The 27,135-nt window shown below is 48.5% G+C and overlaps 1 protein-coding gene and 1 non-coding gene across 2 annotated transcripts; one reads left to right on the plus strand and one right to left on the minus strand.

Annotated features, from left to right (window-relative positions):
• Positions 1-1,657: 1,657 nt before the first annotated feature.
• Positions 1,658-26,808, minus strand: mmp15a (matrix metallopeptidase 15a). The gene is made up of 10 exons (XM_061244829.1): positions 25,653-26,808; positions 15,327-15,475; positions 14,283-14,405; positions 13,512-13,819; positions 10,168-10,329; positions 9,328-9,650; positions 5,843-5,981; positions 3,808-3,958; positions 3,230-3,345; positions 1,658-3,094 (listed from the first exon to the last, which is right to left on the minus strand). Exons 1-10 carry the CDS (start codon positions 25,770-25,772, stop codon positions 2,622-2,624), a joined length of 2,064 nt encoding a protein of 687 aa, XP_061100813.1. The 5' UTR covers positions 25,773-26,808; the 3' UTR covers positions 1,658-2,621.
• On the plus strand, positions 8,175-8,245 carry trnag-gcc (transfer RNA glycine (anticodon GCC)). The gene has a single exon. It is a non-coding gene; the product is annotated as a tRNA-Gly (tRNA).
• Positions 26,809-27,135: the final 327 nt, after the last annotated feature.

Here is a 27,135-nt window from a genome sequence, read left to right on the forward strand (position 1 = left end):
CGTTGCCTCTGTTGTCCTTTCCGTTGTCCACAACAGTGCTTATAAATAAAAGCAAAGAGCACACCAAGACTAAGCTGGTCGTGGAATCAATCCAAGAACAAGCTTTAAAAATACATAGATTTTTTTTTTTTTTATTAATACAAAAAAATAAAAGCAGATGTTTCCTTTCTGGAATTTTCCTTTCGTTCTGTCGATGTCAGGTGGGGTTTGCTTGCTAGGCACACGCTCGCGTGGGTCAGCCTGGGGGGGCAGATACAGGCGTTCTGTTACACATTCACCGGCTGTGATGCCTACTAGCGGAGCCCTTCATGAGTCCCATCCCCCGTGTCTGATCTTTAATTGCCCCTACTCATTCTGCTGTGGCGGACGGGGAGTCTGAGAGCTTTTATCTCAGATTCGCTCTCCTCTGAACCTCCCAGGGGGAGGGGGGGGGGGGGGGGGGTTGCCTGGCAACCACATTGAACAGTTCAATTACTGGAAGAGCGCAAAACATTACAGACGCGTGGTTCTTCTACCCGGGTCGATGGCACTCGCAAAGCCCCTGGTGGTTGTCCAGGGGGCCCAGGGCGCATGACGTATCACAGAGTCTGTCCTCTATTAATGGATCCGGCAGCTTCACAATACAACCGATCGGAAGGATCTGAGAGCGGAATCAAAAATCCAGATGAGATGTCTGTATTCGTGTGTGTGCCAGAGCGTGTGGTTCGCAACAACAAAAAAACATTAAATGACGTCCGACTGATTGTTTGATCGATTGACTGGACATGGGGGAGGGGCAAAGTAGTGTCAGCTTGAAGGACTGAGGAGCTACTGATCCTTACACACCCTAATGCACCAATGAGGCGTTTCGGTCAATCGACATCATCGCATTCCCAACCAGGACTGGCTCCTGACCCCCCAGATACCATCACCCCCGACCAGCCCCACCCCTACCCCCACACACACCGTTCTTCACAGCCCAGTCAGGAAGCCATCTGAATAACCAGGTGCAGGAACACACCTCAAGAGGCTTTTGTTCAGAGTTGTACACTGCAAAAAACTACGTTTACGTTAACTAATTACGTTTTTGTATAAGACAAAAATATCGCCAAAGAGTTGACTTTTACTAATTTCAAGATTCACCAAGGGGTTAGATGATTGCACTTGTCAAGCAAACAGTAACTTAAAACAAGCTATTATTTCGACTTGACTTGAGATTTTTAGTCTCATTACAAGACTGAAATACTTGTTACGACAGCCTTTTCTTGCAGTGCACTGCTCTGAAAGACTGTATTCATGCTAACAGGCTATGAATAGATCAGCCTTCAAAACCGTGTATAAACCTCGGGACTTCAGAGGCGGGATGAATGACTTTTGAGGGGAAACGCAGAGGGACGCAGAGGGACGCAGCGGGGGGGGGGGGGACGCCGAAACGGGCTGGAATCCCACAGGAAGCCATTTCCAGCCCGATCCCGCGATCCTACGGAGCAGTTTCCCGGCGCCCAAATCTAGGTCAGCTGGCACGAGAGCAGGGGTTTGATTGAGGGAAATTATTTTTGGTGGGGCCACTCAGAACGGCTCGAGCCTTATTCAGCTGGAAACTGCTGGCAGTTACTCCCCCCCGCTGCCCTGCTGCACCCCCTGCCCCTACCCCCACCCCCCTGCAACACGCCCGTAATTCAAGCCAGACCAGGGCCCTGTAATAATGGACGGTAAGCCTTCCCACAGAGAACAGATAAGGTTTCTCTCTTCTCCCCTCCTCTGTGCGTGGTTTTCCACAACTTCCCTTCGCCCCCCTCCTCCCACCCCTAAAAGAAAAATAAGGCTGGTCTGGGTGTGTGGGGAGGAGAGCGTTTTTACACACCCGCTGTTTTTAAGTTGAGGGGGATTATCCCACAGTTCTCAGAAGGGCATTAAAAAATACCACCCTCTGCTGCAAACGGGACCTGAGCCGTCCCAGCTGATGGGTGTCAGGGCTAAGGCTTAAAAGAGCCCTTTCCGTTCATTTGGCCCCCCGGACCGAAGGTTCGGCCCTCAAGCTGCTCCCAAACCGTCCCTTTTACCTCGGGGAGGGGGAGGGGGAGGGGGAGAGGAGGGCGGTGAAAAACAGCTGCACTACCGGCTGTTTCAATTCTAGGCACTGTACATACAAGCTCTACAGGTGTATTAGAGAGGACCGGGTGACTTACCGTGACAACCGTGAATCATCTTGAGACACGCTGTCACTCATGGTCAAACGTCTTGATTCGTTAGTCTGTTTGTCCACTGTCTCCCGGTGATTTTTTTTTTTTCTTCCCACATCAAAAAAAAGAAGAAATTCTTAGTATATCCTACCTATATTTCTGCTCCAGGCATTTCATTATATTTATTCTTTGACATTTTTATTCAGCCCAAGACTGGCGTACCAGGTGGCAGCTCTGAATCTCTGAATCTGAGGAAATTCTTCAGACTAAGGCGGAGCGAGAAGCTGGAGACACTATTTCCAGGTTGAAAAAAAAACAACAACAAAAAAACCCTCCTCACACACAATACAAAAAAGAACCAAAACAAAAAAAACAATGTGCAAAGTTCCTGATATAAATAGACTACAGTCGACGGATTGGGTTGAGCACCGTGGGGGGGGGGGGGTCAAAGGTGAGAGGTCAAACCCAGTCCTGCAGGGAGCGCTTGCAGTGCACGAGCAGTCTGGGTGCCCCTTTGCGCTGCAGCATGCTGATGATGGCGTATATCAATCCCAGGATGCACAGCACCAGGACCAGAGGCACCGTCACCAGGATGATGTCATTGTTGTCCACCTTCAGCACCACGTCCTTCCCGTCGTCCTCGCCCTTGTAGTCCAGGTCGTCACCGGCACCGCCCCCTTCGCCACCGTCGGGCCTGCGGTCCGGGACCTGGCCGGCGTCGGGGTTGAAGGGCTGGTTGACGTCGGGCTGCCTGACGTCGGGCTGGTTGACGTCGGGCACCTTAGGCCCCGCGTCCACGTCCTCATCCGGGTCCAGGTCCACGCTGCAGCCCATGAAGTCCCGCAGGATGGACTTGGGGTACCCCGGCTCGCCCTTCATCTGGTGGTTGTCAAACTTCCAGTACTTAGTTCCTTTGTAGAAGTAGGTATAGGCTGTGGAAGAGAAATCATATTAGCTCCATTTCCCTTTCCTCCTCTCTCCCTCTTTCACACTGTCTTTGTAACGTTCTTTGTGAGATTACGATACAGGCACTTCCCTGGCCACCCTTCACGTTCTGAGTCACTCACCTGCGTCATCGCTGAGGAAGGCCCCTTTGGGAGAGGGGGGGATGGAGCCCCACACACTGATGGGTTTGGGGTAGTCCCTGTCCACGGCGCGGGTCTGCTCATTGAACCGCCAGTACCTGGACGAGGGTTAATATTCATACTGAGTGTTAAAGTCCCGCCCACAGCAAAAAAAGTCACTGGACCTAGGACATGGTTTAAAACTATGGGAAGCCAATAGAGAAAAACTCTATTTTCTCATGCGCAAACAACTACACAAGCAATTTCTCCATATTCATCCATATTGTTTCACATAACAGTTGATTGGAAAGAACATATACTTCATTTAAAATGTTATCCTCAGGTTTACGATATTGTTAAAAACTACACAACAGTGCGCCGACATCATCAAGCTCTTGCTAGCCAACAATGGAGTATCTCTCTGTTTTTTTAAAACAATTTTCATAGTTTTGATCTTTCTTATGGGAATTCAAATACTTTAACACTCTATACCAACAATCATTAATTCTGGACTTGATGATAATTCCCAGATAATTAGCAGAACAATTGGTGCCACTGATTGGGCCCATGCGGGACCTCACCGGTCTTCTCTGAAGAAGTAGGTGAAGCCGGAGGGCTCCCACCAGATGGCCGTCTCTATCTTGTCGTACGGGATGCCGTGGCCATACTCGGTCAGCTCCTGAGGGTAGCCATGCTCCAGGTTTGCCTCTCTGAACACCCAGTATTTACTCCCTGAGAGAGGGGGGGGGAGAGGGAGAGAGAGAGAGAGAGAGAGAGAGAGAGACAGAGAGGGGGGGTGGGGGGAGAGGGAGAGAGAGAGAGAGAGAGGGGGTGGGAGAGAAAAAGAGAGAGATATTTCAGATATAAAATCCTGATTTTTGGGACATGATAACAAATTCAGAAAACTACCCAACAATGTCAAAAAACCACCCAACAAAAACAACCCAGACACCCCCACAGAGAGACAGAGAGAGAGATACCTAGATGTAGGATGGATAAGAACTGTATGATATAAATGTGATGAAGTCATTTTCAGCCATTCTGCAAAGCAGCAGCAGAGGGAGAGACACGGAGGGGGAAACAGAGATAAAGACAGAAAGTGCACGCATGGGGACGAGCATATCCTCCGATTGTCAGGCCTGGAGCACCATGTGCATCACTGCTGTATTCATTAGCCGTTTGCTAGCTTGACGATCTCCATTAAACTGGGCGAACCCACAGAACCTGGAGCGTAATAACACAGAATGCACTCCAGTTTTAACTTGTGTTGACATTTAAAAGTATTCAACTCTTGCTAGGGCAAGAGGGTTGCTGGGGGACGCTGAAACCGCCAGGTGCCCCTTACCGCCACATGCGGGGGGCCTTGAAGCTCTGCACTGACCCAAATTGCCCAGGTAGAGGGCCCACAGTGAGGCCACGCTGAGGGGTTGACACAGCGTTAGAGTTACGCTGTACGGACGCTAGACCGTGCGCGAGACACGCAGGCTCCATCCTGAGATGGGTTATCTCCGCCCCCGGCTCCCCTGGCCCAGATCCCCCTCAGAAACGAAACCTTCGCCGTCAGCATCTGGAAACCGAACCGCGGTCCGATCTGATCTACGAAGCCTCACATCTGCCAGATGTTGCATCAAAGATTTTTTTCCAGCTTGTTTTTTCCTCTTCTTGGTCCCCTCTTTTTTTCTATCCGATGGCCTATATCCAAATTTCAAGATGTTTTGCCAGTGACATAATTTCTTTTCTATGAGCTAGGGCCCAGCTGTCTTAAAGAGATACACATCCCATTTCTCACCAGGCCCTTCCCTAAATCTGACTCTCTTGCCTTCTTTCTCCATGTTTGTTGTTGAACGCTGTGATGCCAAAAAATAATCCTCACTAGGCGAAACTGGAGGACTTTGGCGCATTAATGCCAAGATTCCGGCTGGAAGCTTCACTGTGGAACACTGGAAAACTCACTAACAATGGGGCAGTGAAGACCTGCAGGAAACGGAGCTGTAACTAGACCACGTTCTTTATTCACTAGCCCAAAATTAAATATCCAAACTGTAAGTGAAATCCCGCCATGTTGGCGTTAACCTCACGCTGTGGCCGTTAAAATAGGATCCAGGACAATAAAGAGGACAATGCCCCATTCCGCAGCCAGCAGCCAGGAGAAGAGTCCGGTTACAGCGGTCCGTGGAAATTAAACATCCTGGCTCCGAGGAGAAATGTAATGACCAAAGGGGAGGTTTTTATTTCAGCCCAATCATGAGGATTTGGACCGCAGTCGGGAATGGGGGTACGGCCCCGCTTTATTCCCATCTGATCACTCAAATATCTGCCTGATACTAATCGCCTGTGAGGCCCTCTGCCAATTCCCAAATCATCAGAGCATGCTGCACAGCTTTTACACATTTTCAGTACAAACACAGGGCTGAGAGGCTGGCAAATGTATCCATTTCATAAAGCTGAAAAGGGTTTTATACAACGGTTATTATTTTTAATGGTGCAGGATAATTTTGCAAAAGTGCCCATTGGGTTTTGTTTCGTGGTTCCCGTGTAGATTTATCCACTTTATCCTGAGTTCTTCCCCAGCTTGACTGTGATGGAAGTTGAACAAAATGGCTTCTTCTACATTACCTTTGAAGAAGACGAATCTGCCGTCATGCCGCTCGTAGGCCGCATCTATGTCTCCGGGAAGTCCCCTCCAGAAATGGCCGATGGGCATGGGGTAGTTGTCCAGAACCCGGTTTCGCCGGACCCTCCAGAACCAGCGACCCTAACGGACACAGGATGACCGTTAGTAAGGGGCACTCCTTCCAGCCCAGACACACAGGACCCGGATCAGAACCCAGTTCATTCAGCTCGCCAGCTTCTGCTCCATGACTCAGCGCATTACTGCATTCATGACCCTGCCACGTGCAGCACATCTAGTTAGAGAACTTATTACATTTACTTTACATTTAACCCCTTGGAGCATAACTAGAATGCTTTATTCAGAACTCTAAGTCAGTGGTTCTAGAACTCCATTGCTTACAGTTAGCAGCAGTGATTGTTACATCATCATTATAATATTCAGTGAAGAACATTCTACTCACACATTTGTTTCCAGAATGTTCTTACACCATAAAAGGATAGGCAGTCACTGGACATGTAGCATTTCTGTAGCCTGACAGTCGCCAGGAAGATGGATCCAGGCACTCTGAATCATGTTCATGTTCATTTTTAGGCAATTTTGCAAGGGCACTTATCCCCAGTGACTCGCAGAAAAAGCACACATTAAGTTTTAGGCAATGAGCAAAGAGGACACCAAGTCATCAGTGTTATAGCTGATAGCAGCACCCAGTACATAAACCTAACATCTTAGGGCCATGGTACTGTAGGTTCAAGAGAGATACTCAGGGTATGCTGCTGTAAGTAACAAATGGGTTTGAATGTAGTGTCAGATGCAGTGTACGTAGAGGTAGTAGTAAATGCTCAGCATTTGTTGAGCCAAGATGGTGTAGAAACGGATGAGTTTTCAGTCTGTGGTGGAAGATAGCAGTGTCCTGAGAGTAGTGGGTCTGTAGGTATTATCTTTCTGTTTATTCTGAAATTAATCTGTGAGATGTCATATAAGGAGAAAGTGTCATATAAGGAGACAGTGGTAGGCCTGAGTATCCACAGCAGACACAACAGCCTTCTGAGGAAGAGTCATGAAATCTAAAGGGTCTGTTCAGAGTCCATCCAGAGTAGGACTGAACCTAAGTCACACAGAACCACGACATACGCATGCCCGCACACACACACACACACACACAAACACACACACAAAATCAGGCCCCATAGCCTGTCCTACACATACCCTCTGCATCCCTGGCCTGTGTCCAGACCTTGAAAGTTCTCCAGCCCCTGTCTAATATTGAATCCAGGACCAGGAATGCAGCCAACAGCCCTAAATTTAAACTGTCCGCTTGAGCCACCAATCTACCCCCCCTCCCCCCCCTTACCCACCCCATCTCTTCATCAACGTGGCAGACTTAACAATGGCTGTCCTGCGCCGAGCCACAGAGGACGGAATTAGATTTATTAAAGCACAGGAGGGGAAAAACGGGCCCTGCGTATCTGCTGAACGCAAACTTCAGAACGGACTGCGCTCTGCAGCAGGCTCCGCCCGGGGGTTGGTGCGCTCTCGGGGGAGTGTAAACACAGGCCCGCGGGTGGTCCGTCTCCCCCCGCGGTCCTGCAGGGCTGCTTGAGCGGTCGACTCGACCGGAACAGACAGAGAGAACCAAGAGTGCGCCGCCGTCTCGAAAACAGCTGTGTTGCGTAACGCCAAACAAACACGATCCACATTCAAGCAATTCAGCAAAAATACACAGCCGTAGAAAATCTAGCTACGACCAGCTTTAAATGACCTGCTACCAGCTGTTTCAAAACACAGCTTGAGCTTGTCAAACCATGTTGAGTATAGATCTGGTCTAAACTGGTCAACCAGCTACCAGCAGTTTCAAAACACAGCTTGAACTGGTCAGACCATGTTGAGTAAGGAGCTGGTCAGCAACACAGATGTTTTTGTGCTTTCAGTGACTGTCTTACACAACACTCGGGGAGCTGAGGAGACAAGCTCTGGTGTCTGTCTCTTGCGTAATTCTGTCCTTTCGGGATTATGAAGCTCCTCCAGGACAGGCTCTCTGGGGTCGCTCGGAGGGAGAAATTAGGCCAGGGGCCTGCGATTCCTCTCCTCCTCCCGTTTCCGGCGGGAGCGCGAGGCGGAATCCGCCAACCGGCTGGCTGCAGAGGCTTCAGTAAGGTAAGGCCCTGTCATGTCACACAGTCCCCAGACTCTTTACCGCCAACCTTGCCGAGGGCACCTGGGGCAAATCTTCCACAGAAAGACTCTCCAGGAGGGAATCTGTCCAATAATTGTTGCCATGTTCCAAAAAACGATGACCTTTCTTGACCCCACAGATGAGGGCAACACAGCATCACAGCATTGGTGGTCCAGTGGTAGGATTCTCGCCTGCCACGCGGGAGGCCCGGGTTCGATTCCCGGCCAATGCAATGACACCTTTAGTTTGGAGGCTAGTGGCTTCGGCATGTATTTAATTTGAGACTGACATTCATATGTGCACAAGCTACAGCCGCAAACTTTCAAGTTCGTCCTGAAGATATTAATCTGCCCAAGTACAGGAGTGAACCAGTGTACTTCACAGAGCTGTCAGAAATGTAAAACTAAGGTAATTGCTTGGAACAAAAAACAGCACATAAGACTCCCAGGTATTCCTGAATTACAAGCTATATCCAGCTCTATGTAGCACAATCTACAACCGCAAACTTCCAAGTTTGTCCTAAAAATATTAATCTGCCCAAGTACAGGAGTGAACTCTTACTTTACAGAGCTGCCAGAAATGTAAAATTAAGGTAATTGGTTGGACAAAACCAGCACATAGACTCCCTGGCATTCCTCAATGACAAGCTATATCCAGTTGTATAAGTGAATATTATGTGGAAAAGAAGTTGTGTAAGTTGTGCTAGATAATAGATAAGTGTCAGCTAACTGTCTGTAACAATAGTCAGTTTCACAGTACCCTGCATCATACCCCCAGAAAAACAGCAGAGAGCTTCACACTACAGTAACTACACTCTATGAGGAGTAGTCCATGCGACACAGGTTTTTAAATAATAGAGGCCTTGTTTTGTAACAGAACGTCACGTTACCGTGTGTACTGTTGTGTCCCCCCAGGACCTCACCATAGAAACAGAATTAAAGAATTAAGGCAGCATCGCTCGCCACTGAATCAGGTTATTCAAGCATCTTAGTTAAGACAAAACTCATTCGCATTCTTACCCTCCAATCAGGGACTGATTCAGACCCGGGTGCAGGACCTCTGGCCAATCACTACCATGAATCAATCAACTAAGTATCAAGTAGAAAAAAAGCCTGCAGTACAACTGCCCATGAAAGGTATGTGAGTAACCTTAGTTTGAAGCATGTGAATGAGAACTCCTGTAGACCTAGTTGCCCTAGTGTAAAATCCAGCTATGACGAGCTACCAGCTGTTTCAAAACGCAGCTTGAGCTGTTTTTATCAGCAGGGTGTCCTGTAGGTCTGTGAGGCAACCCCCCAAACCCCCCCCCCTCACCTTGAAGACGAACATCTCCCCCCGCAGCATGGTAACCGTGTCGAAGTTCCCCTCGCAGATGTTGGGGCCGTAGTGGTCTGGGCGGTCAGTGGTGCGGGGGCGGTCCGGCCTGCGAGGAGGGGTGTGAGGGGGGGTTTTCGGGGGGCCCGGGGGGTTGCTGGGTGGTTTGGGGGGGTTGCTGGGTGGTTTGGGGGGGTTGCTGGGCGGTTTTGGGGGGTTGCTGGGGGGTTTGGGAGGGTTGTTTGGGGGTCTGGGATCGGGCTGGGCGGGGCGACGGGGGGTGACGGTGGGCAGGGAGCGGGTGGGGGTGCCATCTGGGGGTCCTGGAGAAAAGGGCGATGGACAAAAACAAAATGTCAGTTACTGAATACACACGGCTGAGTGCCCATGACCCAACAAGGGAACTCTGTACCGGCTGTGCTGGTATCAAGCCTAGGATGTTCCCATTGTGCCTATTTGTAAGGTACTTGATCTGAATGCAATATGCAGCTGTATAAATGCATCTCACCTCACAGCGATCTCATTTGGCGTGATATCTTAAGAGATACACCTGTATCTCTCAGGGATAAGTCAAATTTCTGTAGCAGCCAACTTGCATTCCGTAAGCTTCCACCCACAAACATAAACGCACACACACACATACAGTACACACACACACACACACACACACACACAGTACATACACACACATTCACACACACACACAGTACATACACAAACACTCAAACACAACGAATGCGCACAACCCATAATTCTGGCCTGGCCTGAGATAAGCCGGAATTTGTGTCTGAAGTTTCCATTTTATAGAGTCGTCTCCTGTGGTCAGGCGGAGCTGCTCACCGTAGATCTGCTGAATCCCGCGGACGTCGTCCTCTGGCAGCTGGAAGTTCTCCGTGTCCATGTACTGGTAGAAGGGTGCCATGATGGCCAAGGCGTTATTGGAGTGCTCCAGGCCCAGGGCGTGGCCCAGCTCGTGGATCGCTACCAGGAACAGGTCGTTACCTGCAGAGGGAGAGGGAGAGAGGGAGAGAGAGGGAGAGAGAGAGAGAGACAGAGAGAATTTTATTTTATTATTATTATTATAACTTCACTTAATTGTTCATGTTTTACTTTTACATGCGGTTTTATTATTGTAGGTTCCATGTTTGCTTTGGCAATATGTGCATATGTATTTCCTGCCAATAAAGCACACTGAATTGAATTGAGAGGGAGGGAATGACAGTTTAGTTTGATATTATAAAGAGCAGTCACAGCTGACCACCGCTGTCCTTGTGATTGTGCATTGTCACGCGGAGTGACACCGCTTTCCCAACCCCCAATCAGTCAGACCTGCCTTCTGATTGGACGCCCCCCCTGGAAAAAAAAGTCTGGGGGGGGTGCCAGAGGTGAGCCTCTCGCATGGCGATCGGGTTACACCCTCCTCCCCCCCCGCAGGCCAGCACACATGAGCCAGACCACCTCAATGACCACTTTGATACCTACAACAGAACACTGCAGCTGCTGTGAGCCAATCACAGGCCCCTATTGTACAGCGTCAGTCATTCATTTTTCATCTGTGAAAGAGAGCCCACCTTTTACAGTAGCGCTCGTTTGCCTCATTTTAAACGGCGCGGGGCTGAGCGCGTAAGAGCAGAGTATTTTTAGACTTTAGAGTAAATAAAACAGGAGAGAGCAGGAGAGACTCTCCTTGTTGGGCTGAGCTCTGCTCCTAGTAGGCACTCAGACCACTCTTTGTTGTGTGTGGGGCCACTGAGTGCTGACCCGGGTCACTTCCTGTCTGTAGGGGCGGCTGTGTGTGTGAGTGTGTCTCTGTGTGCATCTGTGTGTGTGTGTGTGTGTGTGTTTGTGAGGGGGGGGGGGCTACTTCTAAAGGACAGCAGACTATGAACATTTGTGCTTTTGCATGCGCATACATGTGCTGGCATGTGTGCATGTGTGATGTGTGCGTGAGTGTGTGTGTGTGCATTTGTCTGACATGAGGGTACCTGCATGTGTGTGTGTGTGTGCATGCCTGTGTGTGATGTGTGTGTGTTTGTGTGTGCATTTGTCTGACATGAGGGTGTCTGTGTGTGTTTGTGTGTGCATGCATGTGTGTGATGTGTGTGTGTTTGTGTGTGCATTTGTCTGACATGAGGGTGTCTGTGTGTGTTTGTGTGCACACGGTTAGAATGTGGGGGCGCCCGTATGTGTCTGTGCATGCATGCATGTGTTTGTATGTGTGAGTATGAATGTGAGTGTGTGCAGATATCAGTAGGGCTGAACGTGGGGATTTTGGCTGCGTGGTTAGGCCGAGGACTGAGGAATGCATTCGCATCAAACACTGGAACACAAAGACACATAAATCTCTCCTTTATGCACTCCCTCTCTTCCTCTCTCTCCCTCTCTCTCGCTTCCTCTCTGTTTCTCTGGTGATCTCTTTGCCAGGATGCTGAGGAGCTGGGGGTCATCCTGCCCCTACAGCCAAAACGATTCCCCAAATGCACTTTATCCAGACACCCATGGCACTGGCCATGGTCCTTTTCCACAGACACCGGACAAACACATCTGTGTGAAAGGCACAGGGCTGTGGCTTAGGCACAGATCTCCACCAGTCAGCCCTTTGAGGTACAGGGCCCTTGCTGCTGTGAGGCTGCAGGCAAGATGTGACAAAAGGGATTCATGACTCTCCAAGGGCCAAATGGAGATGGTGATGACAAACTACAATTGATATCAGAGTCAGAAGCTCGATTCTGCAGCTTCCCCGCTGTTTCATTTACAAAAAGAAGCTGCTAGTCGCTACGCAGTAAGCAACAACACTGCAAAAAAACAAAAAGATGAGTCAATATCAACATGTATTTTAGTCTTATATTTAGGTTTATACCTTTTGCCTTGGTAAATAACAGTTGTAAGACAGACTTTTTTGCAGTGCACCCATCAGATACAGCTGTTGGGACCTGAGTTTTTGGCAAAGGGGAGCTAAATCAGTCTGCTTGCAGCAGGAGCAATTATCTTGTCTCTTCTTGACAGCTGATCCCTATCTTGACTGCTTGGCCGGGGCGGGTCCGTGTGGGCTGCTCTAATGCTGATTGGCTAAGCGCATGATGATTGACAGCTGCGCTGATGTCAGGCTGAGACTCGGGTGAGTGGATCCGGTCACACGCATCCCAGCGAAGGAGGGAAAAGGCCCCCTCAGCTGTCAACTCTGTCTCCTTTCATACAAACGTAAGGCTTTTGAAAGCAACCCCCCCGTCCGTGACAGTTTAATTGCGCGCAAATTGCACATTGTCATCTTTCCCCTTTGTCCCCGTTTGGCTTGGGACACGAGCGCTTTGCTTTGTGATCTTCCTCAATCTCCAACGCCAGTGAGAGAGAGGGGGGGGGGGGCGGTGAAGTCACTATCGCCCTCATGACATTCCGATGCCGGTGACAACAGCCGTAGCCTTTCTTCCGGAGAATGAGGGAGAGAGAGAGAGAGAAAAGAGACGGAGGGAGGGAGAGAGAGAAAGAGAGGCCTTTGTTCTGCCTTCATGAGCACAGTTACGAATTTGCCTCTGGTGCTAAAAAAAATAAATAAAACCACGCTGTGCTTGCAGTCCAAAGGAGCGTTTGAGCGTCCAGCAGGTTCAGAGGCCTGGGGCTCCAGCCTCTCCCTGGCTGTGGTCCGAGAGAACGGGGGAGAGTAAAGGGGATAATATTATAGAGAGCCCGGCAAACTGTCTCAGACTGTGAAAGCCGCCTCCCTGCTGGGTGATTACCTCAGAACCCCCTCTGTGCTGTCCTACAGGGGACAGGGTTGCCGTTACCCCCTCCCCCCCCCCCCCCCCGCATACGGCGGCTGAGCCCACATCTGCATCTGCTTTAGCTCAGGAAACGACAGGCCTGCACTGCTCCCAGGGCCAGGAAACAGCACTCTATTTCCTCAGAGGAAGAAGGGATGGTTAATGAGTGCAAAGAGAGAGGGAGAGAGAGAGGGTGTGTGTGTGTGAGAGTGTGTATGAGAGAGAGATTAGTAGAGAGATTGAGCGAGAGAGATTGACAGTGATTGGGAGATTCAAAGAGAGAGAGATAGAAAGAGATTAGGAGAGAGAGTGGAAAACGGAAAGGACTTGTGAGGACCAATTCAATATTTAAATTCAAGTCAAAGGCCTCATTATCCACCAATGAGATACTGCCTGTCGCTACTGTCCTCCGGTTCCGTCACTCACCCATTGGGTCGTGGTTGCCTAGCGTCCAGGGCTCGTCCGAGTCGAAGTGAGTGTCCCCACCCATGCCGGGCCCAGGGAAGTACGCGTGGGCCAGGAAGCCGCCGGGACCGTCGAACGGCGTGCTGTCGCCGTGGAAACGCGAGGCGAAGAAGATCATGATGTCGGGGTCCTTGCGGCGGCCGTACTTGATCTCGTGGTAGGGGATCTCCTCGAAGTGCAGCGGCGTCACGCTCTCCCACACCTTGAAGGCCTTGCGGATGGCCTCGATCGAGTTGTGCTCCCCCACCTTCGGCGTGTAGTTCTGGATGCTGGAGGGAAAACAAAATGGCGGCTTTTTCCCAAAACGTCCCCACCTTCCAACCAATAACGTTTGCCTACATAAATAACATGTTACCATATTTTATAGATGCTCATACAGATTCAATATGGAAAATCTAGAATGATTTGGATAAGTAAATTTAAAATAAATAGATTAGCTAAACAATGGCAGCAACAGTGTTTATTTGTGTGAAGAAACTATTCATTGTGCATGCTGGTGTACTCTGCTAGTTTAGTGAACAGATTGCTTGTTGTTTAGCTAACATAAATATGTCAGCATGGAACAACATACCCACGTTTAGCTGTAGCTAGTTAGCACACTGGCTAATGTTAGCATGCTAACCTGTTTTGGATTTCAGAACAGAGGCCTTCGCTCACTCATGAAGAAGCGCATATTAACATACTAACATTCAAATATTATAAATGAAATGATGAATAAATGCCTAATTGTACCTGAACGTCAGCAGGTCCTTGTTCCACTTGTGCCCGGTAAGCGCGTAACGTTTCCGCCGCACGTTGGTTTTGATCTGACCGCCAAATTTGTCCGGCACCCCGCATCGAGGCCTTTTCATTGCCCTGTGAAGGAAGGGGCAGCTGTTAGCGCAGCGACAGGGGAGGCGGTCAGCTATCTGCCCTACAGCCCGAGCAAGCAGAACCCGGCCAAGCCCATCTGCGTCCGGATTGAACCGGTTTAAGTGGAAGAGAGTGAGTGACCGTGGGTAAAAGAGCACAGCTGAGTCTGCCCCTGATCTCGCCAGCGACCGAGCTCCTTGCCAGATCACCGTAGGCAACAGCTGCTGGTCCCGCAGCATTTTGCAAAGCAGCACGACAGTGGTCTGCGAGAGAGAGGACCATTCCTTTACTAATCCGCCATCTTTAAAAGCTGGTCAAATCCATCCCACAGAGCTGGGGAGGTGTGTGTGTGGGGGGGGGGGACAGGAGTTATTGTCTAAAACACACCCGTCTACACTGCATCTTGCCTCATCTAACCCTGAACCCTGAGCATTTATTACTGCTGTAATAACCCTACGTGTGTTAAATCTAACCTATAACCCCAGTCAATCTCCTTAACCTACTGCGGCATCAAAACATCAGGCTTCAGGTTCATACAGTCAGCTACTACAATGCAAAAAAAGTCAGTCTCAACATGTATTTTAGTCTTATATTTAGACATAGAAATCTTATTTCTATTACGTTTTTTAAAACATATTGCCAGTCAGATAGTTTTACTATTTTCAAGATTTTGCCAATGGGGTGAAATTCTTTCCCAAACAGTGAAAGCAAACTTAAAACAAGCAAATATTTTCTACCCGAGAGAAAGAAATAAGATAAGTCTCATTGCTCAAGACTAAAACACATAAGACAGACTTTGTCTTTCTGTTACAGTGTGCTGGCAGTGAGGCCCTGTCATGGTCGGGCCTAGCGCTTCCTGTTGGCGTGTTTTTGTAAGTCGCTGTGAGTAAGAGCGAATGTTTAAACGACAGAGAGTAAACATACTGGAGGGTCCCTGAGTCCATCGTCCCGGTGACGGTCAGCCCGTAGAAGCGCTGCATGTCGGCGACGGCGTTGGACAGGATCTTGGCCGAGCGCATGGTGGACATCTGCCGGCTGGCCTGGGGGAGGTATCCGTACATCCGCAGCCATGACTGCACGGAGCAGAGAGAGGGGGGGGGGGGGGCTTAATACAATCACAGAGCGAGCAGAGACGGGAACCACGTCTGTTACAGCGGAATCAGGGAGACGAAGAGCAGGGCGAGAGCGAGAGACGGGGAGGGGGAGGGTCAGGACATGGAGGAAACTCGATACAATCACACCCTGTAAGGCAGCACTGTGGCTGCTAGTGCAGGTGGTCAGAGGGAGGGAGGGAAAGAGAGAATAAAGGGAGAGAGACAGCGAGAGACAGAGAGAGGGGGAGGGAGTGACACTCAGAACTCGATTTATAATTTACAGCCGGATACAGACAGACAGACAGGCTGAGAATAACAAGGATAACAGAATCAGCGTCAGGTCTAGACACAAAGAAATGGACACGAGCATTGTTCAGGAGTGGGGTGGGGTGGGGGGGTTTCTTAACACTTCATCAGCACCAATTACAGCTATACCAATTATAACATGTGCCAACAATCAACCCCCCCCCTGTTAATGGTACAACAGTACAACAACCTCAACACCAGCACCCCCCCCCCCAACCCCACGGCAGCCCGAGGCCTGTGGTTTTGACAGAGGAAGTAAGGACCACGTGCTGATGCGTGTTTCAGCGCATGCACTGCGGCAGTGTCCTTCTGCTGCGCCTCTCCCCGTTCCTACACACCGTCGTGCGCGAGCCAAGACCGCTTCTGCTGACGACATCCCCCGTCCTGACCCCGCGCGGTAAATCACCGGGGCGAGACGCACTGGGCAGACCCCATTAAACGCATCTAAACGTACATTTCCCAAAGTTCCCCGGGCCAGTTTAACGCTCAGTGAGATGGCTAATATGGCTCTTTGAGCTTTAATGGCTCCGGCCGTGATAAATCTCTCTTCACTCCACTTGCATCTCTTTTCCCAGAGTGCCCCATAACAGATGTTTACCACGGCCCTTCAGCACGCAGAGAGAGGGGGGCGTTACAGAAAACCGAATGATCCCATGGCCTGTGACCTCTGACCTCTCCAAGAGGTTCTTGAACAAACCTTATTCCTCTCCAAATCTCCTGTTCCAGTATCACTTTAACCCGCCCACATGCCTAGGCCAAACCTTATTTCTCTCCCAAACTTATTTTCTAAGATCTGTTATCCCACACCCAGACCTATCTCTACAGATGGTAGATACTGATCTGGGATCTGTACATGGATGGGATTCTACAGTTACTTCTTTGTAGGGCAGTCAGATTCTTTAATTCCTTAATGGTGAATAATCTAATAATGGTGCATATGAGCCTGGCATTTTACACTCATTATTTTTAAAACAAATTCACCAATGAGACATTTTTTCCCCATAGGAGCAGCAGTGAATTATAATGGATTGGAAACTGGGCTTGTATGTTTGATTCTCAGTTTATTAAATTCAGGAAATACTCAGCTGTATAAAAGGATTGTTTTGTAAAATGTAATCCCTCTCAAAACAAGAGCATCTTCCAAAATGTTGCTTTCTTAAAGCCTGGTATGCATAGCTATGGGTATTACTTTATACAGTAACGTAATTACTTTCAGCTAATACTTTATTACTTTACAGCTATTTACCTTATTTTATCATTCTAAGACATTTTGTTCTCAATACTCTTCTCAAGGGCAAAGAATACATCGTTGATAGGCTGCACGTTTTCCTCGGGCCACCAGTTGAATAACCCTGATCTAATAAAGGTGGCTGAGAGTGGGGATTTCGAGTACACCTCCCATAAAGCCCCGATAATGTATTTATCCATATATGGTGTACCAGAATGCACTACACCTATATTTTATGGCTTAATTTTCAACTTTGGTATGAGGAAGAAGGAAACAAACTCATGGTTTGTGTGTGTGTGTGTTTGTGGTTGTGTGTGTGTGTGTGTGAGAGCGTGTGTCTGTGGTTTTGTGTGTGTATGTGTGTTTTTGTGGTTGTGTGTGTATGTTTGTGAGCTTGTGTCTGTGTGTATGTGGTTTTGTGTGTGTATGTGTGTGTTTTTGTCGGTGCGTGTGTGTGCCTAGTTGTGTGTGAGTTTGTGGGTGTATGTGTGTGTGTGTATGTGTGTGGTTGTGTGTTTGTGTGTATGTGGTTGTGTGTGTGATAGTGTTTTTGTGTGTGTGTGCCTAGTTGTTTGTGTGTGTTTGTGGGTATGTGTATGTTTGTCGGTGTGTGGGGGTGTTTTTGTGAGTATGTGTATGCGTGTGTTTTCATGGGTGTGTGTGTGTGTGTGTGTGTGTGTTTTCGTGGGTGCGTGTATGTTTGTCGGTGTGTGGGTGTGTTTTTGTGAGTATAAGTATCTGTGTGTTTTCGTGGGTGTGTATGTGTGCCTAGCTGTGTGTATGTGTGCGTATTAGTGGTTTTGTGTGTGTATGTACGTGTGTAAGTGGTTGTGCGTGTGTGTGTGTCTGTGTGTGTGTGTGTGCTTGTATGTAGGTGTATGAGAGAGAGAGCCACACCCTCACCTCCAGATAAGAGGCTCTTTTACAGAGATCTGGAGGGTGGGAGTGGAGGAAGGTGGGAGGGTAGGAGGGTTTAACACGCCACAGGACAGGAAAGTTATTAACACTGGTAATAAGGTCTCCACCAGCCTCATAAAATCAGCTTGGCTCACTTTCCCTCTTCTTTTACATTTATTAAGAGCACCTGGCATCGAGCAGTGCGCTTTTTACAGCAGGCAATGGAGCGATATTCCCCAGCAGAAAAGCCAAAAGGGCCTTTTAAAACACAGAGTGTTTCAACATCCATCACAACTATTCCTCAACGCCAGAGGACAAAGCAAGGTTCTGACAGCAAGAGGGGTATGATCTCACCAGAAGTAAAGTCCATTTTATTTAAATTTTATTATATCTATTCATTATTCACTCATTTGGTTTTTATTAATTTACTCTATGGTTTTGTGTAAACACACAGATTTCGCAACTGATTGGACAAGTTGCTTAATATTGATTCGCGTGTTATTGTGAATGATACCGAGTGTTAAAATCCAGCCATGAGTCATGACCAGCTTGAAATGCCCAGCTACCAGCTGTTTAAAAACATAGCTTGAGCTGGTCAAACCATGTTGAGTATGGAACTGGTCTGAACTGATCAAGCAGCTACCAGCTGTTTCAAAACATAGCTTGAGCTGGTCAAATCATGTTGAGTATGGAGCTCATCTGACTGGTCAACCAGCTACCAACTGTTTCAAAACTTAACTTTTTTTCAGCAGGGAATTTATACAGATGTGCCCAAGAAGCCTTCTATTGAGTTGAATAGAGACAGCCAGTATGAGCCACAGAAAGAAAGGAGAGAGAGTGGAAGGAGAGAGAAAGAGGAAGGAGAGGGCAGGGCTATGCCACACCTCTTATCTTCTCCGGTCTAGTGGCTCTTTGAAGCCTACATTTTGGGGGTAAGGGGGCTGTGTTGGAGTGATTAAAAACAGGGGCAGTCCACCCTGGGCAGTCTCAGCACTGACAGTGCAAGCTGGGGAATTATTCTGTGGAATCACAATGGAGGGAGGGAGGGAGGATGGAGAGAGAGAGAGGGAGTGGGAAAGAGACTGTATAAGAGAGAGAGAGAGAGAGATGGATGGAGTGTGAGAGAGAGGGAGAGGGGTGCATGGAGGGGAAAGGACTTTGTGTTAACATTCCGAGCAGTGGATCCTGGAGCTGGCTCAGGCCCTGGGCCCAGTTCAGACAGCCTGCAGTACAGTAGGCCCCGTACGCTGGTTACTGTATGTCCATTCATGGCCAGCTCACTGACCGCTCTCTGCCAAATGACATCTGCAGATCCTTCTCCATCAGCGGTTACAGTGCAGAGCCAGAGCAGCAGGGAGACTGAAAACGCTGCCAGGCTACAGGCCCTTACAAAACACCACCCATGACCACAAATGCTAATGCATTCTAATGCTACTTCCTTTTTACTCATTTTGTGGCCTACCCAACTCGATTCAATTCCATTCGTTTGCACTGTGTTTTTAACAGAAGAATATCACAAAGGCACTTTAAAGAGTAACAGAGGTTAAAGTAAAATACCAGGCCTGATCGAAATAGCAAGCTAACACGGTTAAATAAAAAACTCCCCATTGGCAGGAAAAAATTCTGCGATGGGAGGAAATCACAGGAGGGATCTGGCTATAGAGGAGCCCATCCTCCACTGGCCAGGGCGGCAAGGTGCAGAGTAAAGGTAGGATGGACATAAGAGAAATCTAATATAAATCTACTTGTCACCTATGGTTACATGGGTCTTAAATGAATCAATAGAAAAAAGCAGAAGAAATGCTGAAGATCTGTTGAGGAAGAAGTGGCACTATTGTGGCTGTGCTCCTGGGTGTGACTGGCGGAGGCAGGCCTGCGCTGTACTAAATTGGCTTCATGTGATTAGCGAGGGGAAGAGCATTGTGCCGAATGTTTTTCTCCATGAGAATCACTGACATCCGTGGCCATGCTGAGCTGAATCTACTGCTCCACGCAGAGGATCTGGGCTCTACTGCTCTAAACAACAATGTAAAATACTGTACTACATCTACCGCTCCAAACGCTAAGCAACAATGTAAAATACTGTACTAAATCTACTGCTCCAAACACTACGCAATAATGTAAAATACTGTACTAAATCTACTGCTCCAAACGCAACGCAATAATGTAAAATACTGTACTAAATCTCCATTTTGCAGCCATTAGCCACAGCGCAAATACAGTGCTTTGGCTGGATCTCCAGCTCTTACTGCAGAGATAGCAGTACTGGTTTGTACTTCTCACTACTAATCCATGACACCAAAATGGGCACGATGCGACACAATTAGCTGCCAAATAGATTTACGCGAACCAAAGAGATGGTTTTGGCCTTCACAATGAAACAGTTGTTGACTGGTTAAAATCAGTGAGACGCTGGCAGCAATAGGTGGGTTTTTTAGGGTCACAATACCTACATTGCTTGTGCAGTCCAATCACATCGTGAGAGTTGGCAACCGACAGACATCGGTAATGACATTCACAGCGCACCTCAGCCCCTATCTCTCTCTCGCACCACGGCAACGCGGAGCGCTGGTGTCCATGGCACCTCGTAACCATGGCGCTGCGCAAGCAGAGCGGAACAGTAGAGGAACGGAATGCGGTGACTGGACATGCCGTGGATTCTGCAGATGAGCCGGGGCAATACTCCGTTCCCCTGGGGGGGGGGGGGGGGGGGGCGGGGGGAGTATGAGATCTGCTGTTCCCCTGGGGGGGGGGGGGCTCTACAGAAATGGGACAATCGTCACACTGTGTTTCCCACTTTCCACCTCCCAGCCTCTCTCTCTCCCCCTCCATCCCTCCCTTGCTCTCCCTCTCCCTCTCTCCGATACAGTGAGACGCCGAACAAGAGCGCTCATTGTTGCTGGTGGACAGCCGGAGAGCCCATCAGCCCTCCTCTCTGTGTCCCTCTCCACAGAGCAGCTGTCATATCCAGCACTGTCCCCAAACCCCTCCTCTGCCTCTCCCACTGCTGTCTGCCTCCTCTCTGTCCTGTTCTCCCTTCCTCCTTCCCCTCTCTCTCCATACCTCCTTATCGCCTTCTTAGCGCCCTTCTCTAATCTCTCCACCTCTCTCTTTTTCTCTTCCACTCACACTCTCTCTCTTTGGATGGGACTGCAGAAGGTATAGGATTTTTTTTTTGTCCTGATCTTGATGATGCACACAAAGGGATTTTAATAGACAATGTCAAAATTCTCCCTCTCTCTCACTCTGGGACTGCAGAAGCTATAGGATTTGTTTGGTTTTGATCTGACGATGCACACAATGGGGTTTTAACAGACAACGTCAAAGTCTCCCTCTCTCTCACTCTGGGACTGCAGAAGTTATAGGAATTTTGTTCTGAACTGACAATGAACAAAAACTCTCCCACACACTCTCTCTGGGTTATAGGAATTTTGAATGATGAATAAAATGTGGTTTTAAAAGTCTCTCTCTCATGACCCTCCCTCTCATGACCCTGCCGTTGCAGTTGCAGACACAGGCCAGTAGGGTGCAGTGTGGAGGCGGATGAGGGCGTGAGGGGGAGTACAGTAGGCCAGAGGTATCTGACAGTGAGAATGTGGAGAGGATGGTGCCAGTGAGAGCTGAGAGGGTCTGGTGTGCATCACACACACTCCAGGACAGGAGTAGGCCACAGCTAACACTGCTACAGGCCCACCATCAGTGCTGCCCCTGTCAATCAATCCACACCAGGTCTAAAAGCCCCCCAAGCCCCCGGTCAACGTGCAGCTTTCCCATAAACAATCCCGAAATGTCATCTTGGCCGCGGGGAAAACATCAGCCCAGAAGAGAGCTTAGTTCTGTTTGTTTGGCAAACACGGCTGAGGGCGGCTCTAAAATCTGCCAGCTGTCAATCAACACTCACGCACTTCTTGATGCTTCTCCAACATCACAAATCCCTTGATCCGGAGGCAACGGCGTTCCGTCTCCAGCGCCTGGGAGATTTTGCGGGTCTGTTTAGGGGGGCCTGCCCGGACACGCCCGACTCTGAACCTAGCAATGTTTTTAAGTCGGCCACTAGGCAAAAATGACAGATGACTGCAAAAAGCCAAACAAGCGGAAAAAACCAGACCATGTCCACCCTCTCCGGACCTGGCCTTCAGTGATGGAGGAAAATATAACAAGAGGAATAAAAACCAACAGACACATGAAGCCTGATAAAAACAGCCTGAGGCTTCTTGAGGCTTATGTTTCTGGCACACCTCATTGTTGTTGCAACATCAAACATGTCAGAAATTTTTCTCTATTTTGGGCGCAGAGGAGAAGGTGACAGAAGGTGACACCAGTGGCTCATTCCAACCGCTTATTTTTCTCCTCTTTTCTCCTTTCCTTGCTCCTGACCTTGAAATCGATCAAGGTACGGCATGTTCAAGGACATTCCAACCCGGTGAATGTTCCCTTGAGGAGCTAGAAGTAGAGGAAGTTAGAAACTCCCAATCTTGCCTTTGACCTGTAGGTTCGCCTCTCCCCATCTGCCACGCATCTGCCACGTCTGTAACTGACGTGACTTTGAACTGACGTTTGAAGGAGCAAGGACATTCTATTTGCCTAATCCACATTTTCTGGATGTCCACCTCGTGACTTCTTTTTCTAGGCTCTCCCGATGGGTAAAGCTTGGGAGTAGTAGAAAAAGAAAAAAGAGGTGAAGAATAAGAGGATGACAGAAAGTGAGGGGAAGTGAGTGTGAAGGATGTGGTTCCTTCTGTGAAGTCCAAATGTGTGTAATGGACTGGGTTTATACACCGAGGGCAGTAAACAGGAACTCTGAACAGGAAAACACACTTGTGATACTGTGGTATATATTTGATACATGACACAATGTGGAATTCATATTATACATTACCCCATTAACTGACGTATTAGCGGATATGAACACACAGTGCAAAGTGGAGTCCACCAAATTTAGAGAAACACAAGCCCACTGATGAGTAACAGCCCACACGGCCTAATGCCAAAAATATAGCTAAATTCTTTTGGGGTTGTGGACTTATGGTCTCTGTACAGTGTATAGTCCAAGTGTAATCTTCTATGCTGTAGCCCTCTGTAGACAGCGTGCATGTTCTGAGTGGAGTTTATGTTGAGTCTTTGGACAGCATGTGGATGATCTCTGCTCATATTTGGTCATGTCAGAGGAAAGGTGTCGCGGAGCTGGGTGGGAGACGTTCCCCCGTCCTGGAGGAGACGGGAACAGGGGGGTAGAGGGCATCTGTGGGACAGGGTCCAGTTTCAAAAGCTACCGCCCCCAAGTGGGACGGATCAAGGGGTGGGGGGATGTTCCAGGTAACACTTTGCAAAGCCAATCCTTTCCAACCCTGGCCTCTCCAAAGTCAAATAGAAAATAAAAAGTACAATTTATGAAAACAAAGCGTTCATTGCGCATGACCAGAACCACAGTTTGTTCATGCTAGCCAGGTTTGAGTGTCAACTCAATTTCAGCGGAATCAAATCAACATATTATTTGAAATTCAATTCATTATAAAGAAATATCATCATTTGGTGGGGGGAAAGACTGAAGGGAGACTGAATTCAGGCCCACCCCTCCCTCCCTACCACGTGCTGATTGGCTGCCTGCTTGCGAGTCGGCATGGTGATGTGGCTGGCTGAAAGCACCAATGACAGGGTTGAGCCCACAGTGTGGCAGGGAGGCCGGACCCAGACGAGCCCACAGAGCCCAGCTCAGCCACGGCACCTGCTCCGTGGGCGGCTCCTGGCTTCCTGGGTGAACCGCCGCGCGTCCACCAAACCTTCCAAAAATAACCGACACGCTTCTCTAGTCTGAGGTGTGAGGGAAGCAAAAGACAATGGAAGTGAAGTTTGTCAGAAAAACAAAAACCTCTTTCACAATATCACCTTTTACACAATAACAGCTCTGGTATGAAAGACGCTGTATTGGAAGAATTTGGCACCGTGTCGGCGCAGAAACCCACTGCGATGAGAGAGACGCACTGATAGACCAGCTCCCAGAATCAGTGATATACATCTGATACGATCCCCACCCTTAAATGAAAAGCCGTCAGAGAAAACGAGGTCAAAATGGGAATGAACACGCAGAACGGCCGCAGGAAAAGGTAAACAGCCAATCGCAGGCCTTGTGTAAACCTGCAGCAGCTGTAAAGCTCTGGGCTGAAGAGAGAAATAAAACACTGAACAGCAACACTGGGTAATGCTGCAGATGGGTGAGTGCAGAAGGCTCTGATAATGCGTCTCAGCCTATCCGTCTCAAACACACAAGGGTCATCTCCACCATACGCACAGACACACACATGGAAACACTTTCTGTACCTCTCTCACACACTGCACACACACACCCCTCCCCTGCCCTTGAACCCTGTGAAACCTATTTCTTTGAGTTTATCTAGGCAGAGATAAGCCATGTCCAAACTTTGGCTGCATAGCTAGTTGCCTCAGTGAGGTTAGTCTGCCTTACTCAAGAGAAACCTAAGATAAGCCTAACTAACTAAGAGATGCAGATGAAAATATGTGTAAAAGAGTCAGGACAGGAGCAGTAATGTCAGGGCACATTGTATACCTGAAGAAAATAAATAAGAATACTACTTCAGCAACAACCAAAACCAAAAATATTGTTCTCTACAGCTCAATGACAACTGACCATTGGCAGACTTTAACAAGGAAGGAATAAAATACGGCTGCTCGACAAAAAATGGTTTAAACCAAGATCATTCGAACGGTAAAAACACGTTTAGAAACCTTAGACAGAATGTTTTCAAAGGCCGTGCAACAGCGGTGAGTTGTAAGCAAACACCCATTCCCAATACTACTGTGCTGTAAGCAAACACCAACCCCCCTTCGCTGCAAGCTCCATCTCCACATATGGAGGGTACTGGTGCGAGCGAATAAGGCAGGTTTGTGTATTTTGGCTGGTGAGCCTCGCAAGGGACCAGTTTCGGACCCACTGGCAGCAAAACCGACAATTGTTGCAGTCCAACAGCTGAGCCGGTAGTTCTCTCTCTGTCTCTCCCGACCCAGCTATGGGCTGCATGTCTAACCACCTTGAAGGAGGAAACATGCTGGAGAAAACCAGGTCATTGAGGTTAAATCGAGCGCTCCGAAAAATAACTCAAAAATTAAGCACAGAGTAGCCTATAGGTACACTAATGATCTGTAAAATGCAATTGGAAGCGAGATTGTGGGAAACTGATGGACATATGTATTGCATTTGCGTAGCCTAGGTAGGACTGGCACTTTAGTCAACCACGGACACAGTTTATTTGGGGATGGACCGTCCGCGGCATTGCTTTCACTCTTCAGTCTGATATGTACCCACATACACGTGCGATCCAAGGCTCATGCATAGTAGAAACACTTAACAAGCTGTCGCTAACACGAACAGAATACAGCATTGCGATACAGTGAAGACACATAGGTTATTATTCCGGTCTCAGAAGCCTTGAACACTGCCAATGATGCCACGAATAAAAGTTGTCAGGATAAATTTAAAAAATGCTTCGATGATAGCTCCTAGAATATGTAACCTTGGACATCCGAATTAAGCCACCATCATTATCTCAGCGCAAATGTGAAGAGGGAAAAAACTTGCATGAAGGAAGTATTTGAATTAAGTTAATGCTATGTCAAGATAAACCTAGTGCATATCCATAGGCTACGATGTTTTTTTAAAGAAAATTTATGGCTAGATTACAAAGTATCATAAAGATATGCCATTATTACCTCTGCGTTGAAAGAGTCTTCTTCTGCGGCGTGCGTCCCAAAGCTGCCCACAAAAAGGATCACAATGACCGGGACCAGGGTCAAGAATAACCGAGTCCAGCGCTTCCACGAGGGTGCCATCTTCTCCACGAGCTGCTACCTTGCTGAGTGGGCAAGCTTGCCAGTCCGCTGTGCTGGACAACAACAAGCGCGGGGTGACACAGTCGATACAGCGCCGGACAAACTGTTAAAGCCTCTGGACTTATTTCTTTGCGCTCCGTTTCTTCGTCGCGGTATACGCTCTCCCTTTGAACACAAAACGTTTTTTGGGGAAAAATAAGTAATCGGTGAAACTGGAGCATCAAAATTCCTAAACTACAAGCCCTCGCGTGCCGTCATTCTCCTTCTTCAGATACGGGGTGCCATAATGTAAACAGACTGTGCTCCGAGTAATCCAGTCATATCTGTTGCCTATATTTTAACGGTTCCCCTTACTGCATGTAAGCTACACGTTCTCCGCCACCTTCTCCAGTTCTTGTTAACGAGTGCTACAAAAATCCCGTGGGAGTGCTCCGAAATGGCCCAATTAGGCAAAGTCCTGGCAGCACTCTCGCCAAAGTCCTTGGTGTCACGCACAGACTTGCAAAAAAATAAAAAAATAATAAAATCTGTTGCGGATTCTGTTGTCAGAGAGGACCAGCACAAAAGTCCAAATCAGAAGCACTTCCAAATAGCCCTCTTTGTAATTTCTTCTTTCCAGCTGTATCCCTTTACACCGACTTGAAAACACTAAAGAGCTCGGATAGTTGCCAGCTATTCATTAATAATTGTGCGGTACCTATCAGCTCTAGTGATCTCACCTACGCCACCTCGACGTGGCCAATAAAGGCGACTAATTACGAAGTTTAAAACAAAGTTACAACCACGCTTGGTATAGACTATTGCTGCCGCAAATTAGCGTTCGTGTTGGTTCACGCAGATAAGTACAAATCGGCTGCAGTCGACCTCTTGCACAAATCTCTCCCGTTTAGCTTAACGACGCCTGGATTGGAGCTCAGACTCGCACATATAGATCTCATGTTATGATTCTCTGCCCGTTAAAATCCAGGTTTCCTTTCAGTTTTCCTGGACGGTGTCCACTCGTGTGCGCCCCTCCACCAGGCCGACGTATGCGGCCGTCTCTGTCCAGTCTCAGCCTTTGTGCCTCGCGCATATAACAACAACGCCCCCTATCAACGTCGGTTAGATTTTAAACGAGGGGGGCCAGCGGCCAGACACACACGGAGGAGAGAAAAAGTGAAGTTTTACGCGTTAATACGCAGCACACACACAGACACACACAGACAGACAGACAGACACACACACAGAGACAGACACACACACACACACACACACACACACACACACACACACACACACACACACTTTTTACATTTCTGATGCAGGGACCTCCACCCAGGCTCAAACGCTCCGAGGAGATCCAAGGTATTCTGGTTTAAAATAT

This window comes from Conger conger, chromosome 6 (genome assembly GCF_963514075.1).
Source record: "Conger conger chromosome 6, fConCon1.1, whole genome shotgun sequence".
NCBI lineage: Eukaryota > Metazoa > Chordata > Actinopteri > Anguilliformes > Congridae > Conger > Conger conger.

Coding starts and splice junctions, on each gene's coding strand:
- mmp15a (XM_061244829.1), bottom strand. CDS start 25,772: ATGGCACCCTCGTGGAAGCGCTGGACTCGGTTATTCTTGACCCTGGTC. Junction 15,476..25,652: donor AAGACTCTTTCAACGCAGAG/GTAATAATGGCA, acceptor TGCTCCGTGCAG/TCATGGCTGCGGATGTACGG. Junction 5,982..9,327: donor GGGAGATGTTCGTCTTCAAG/GTGAGGGGGGGG, acceptor TGTGTCCGTTAG/GGTCGCTGGTTCTGGAGGGT.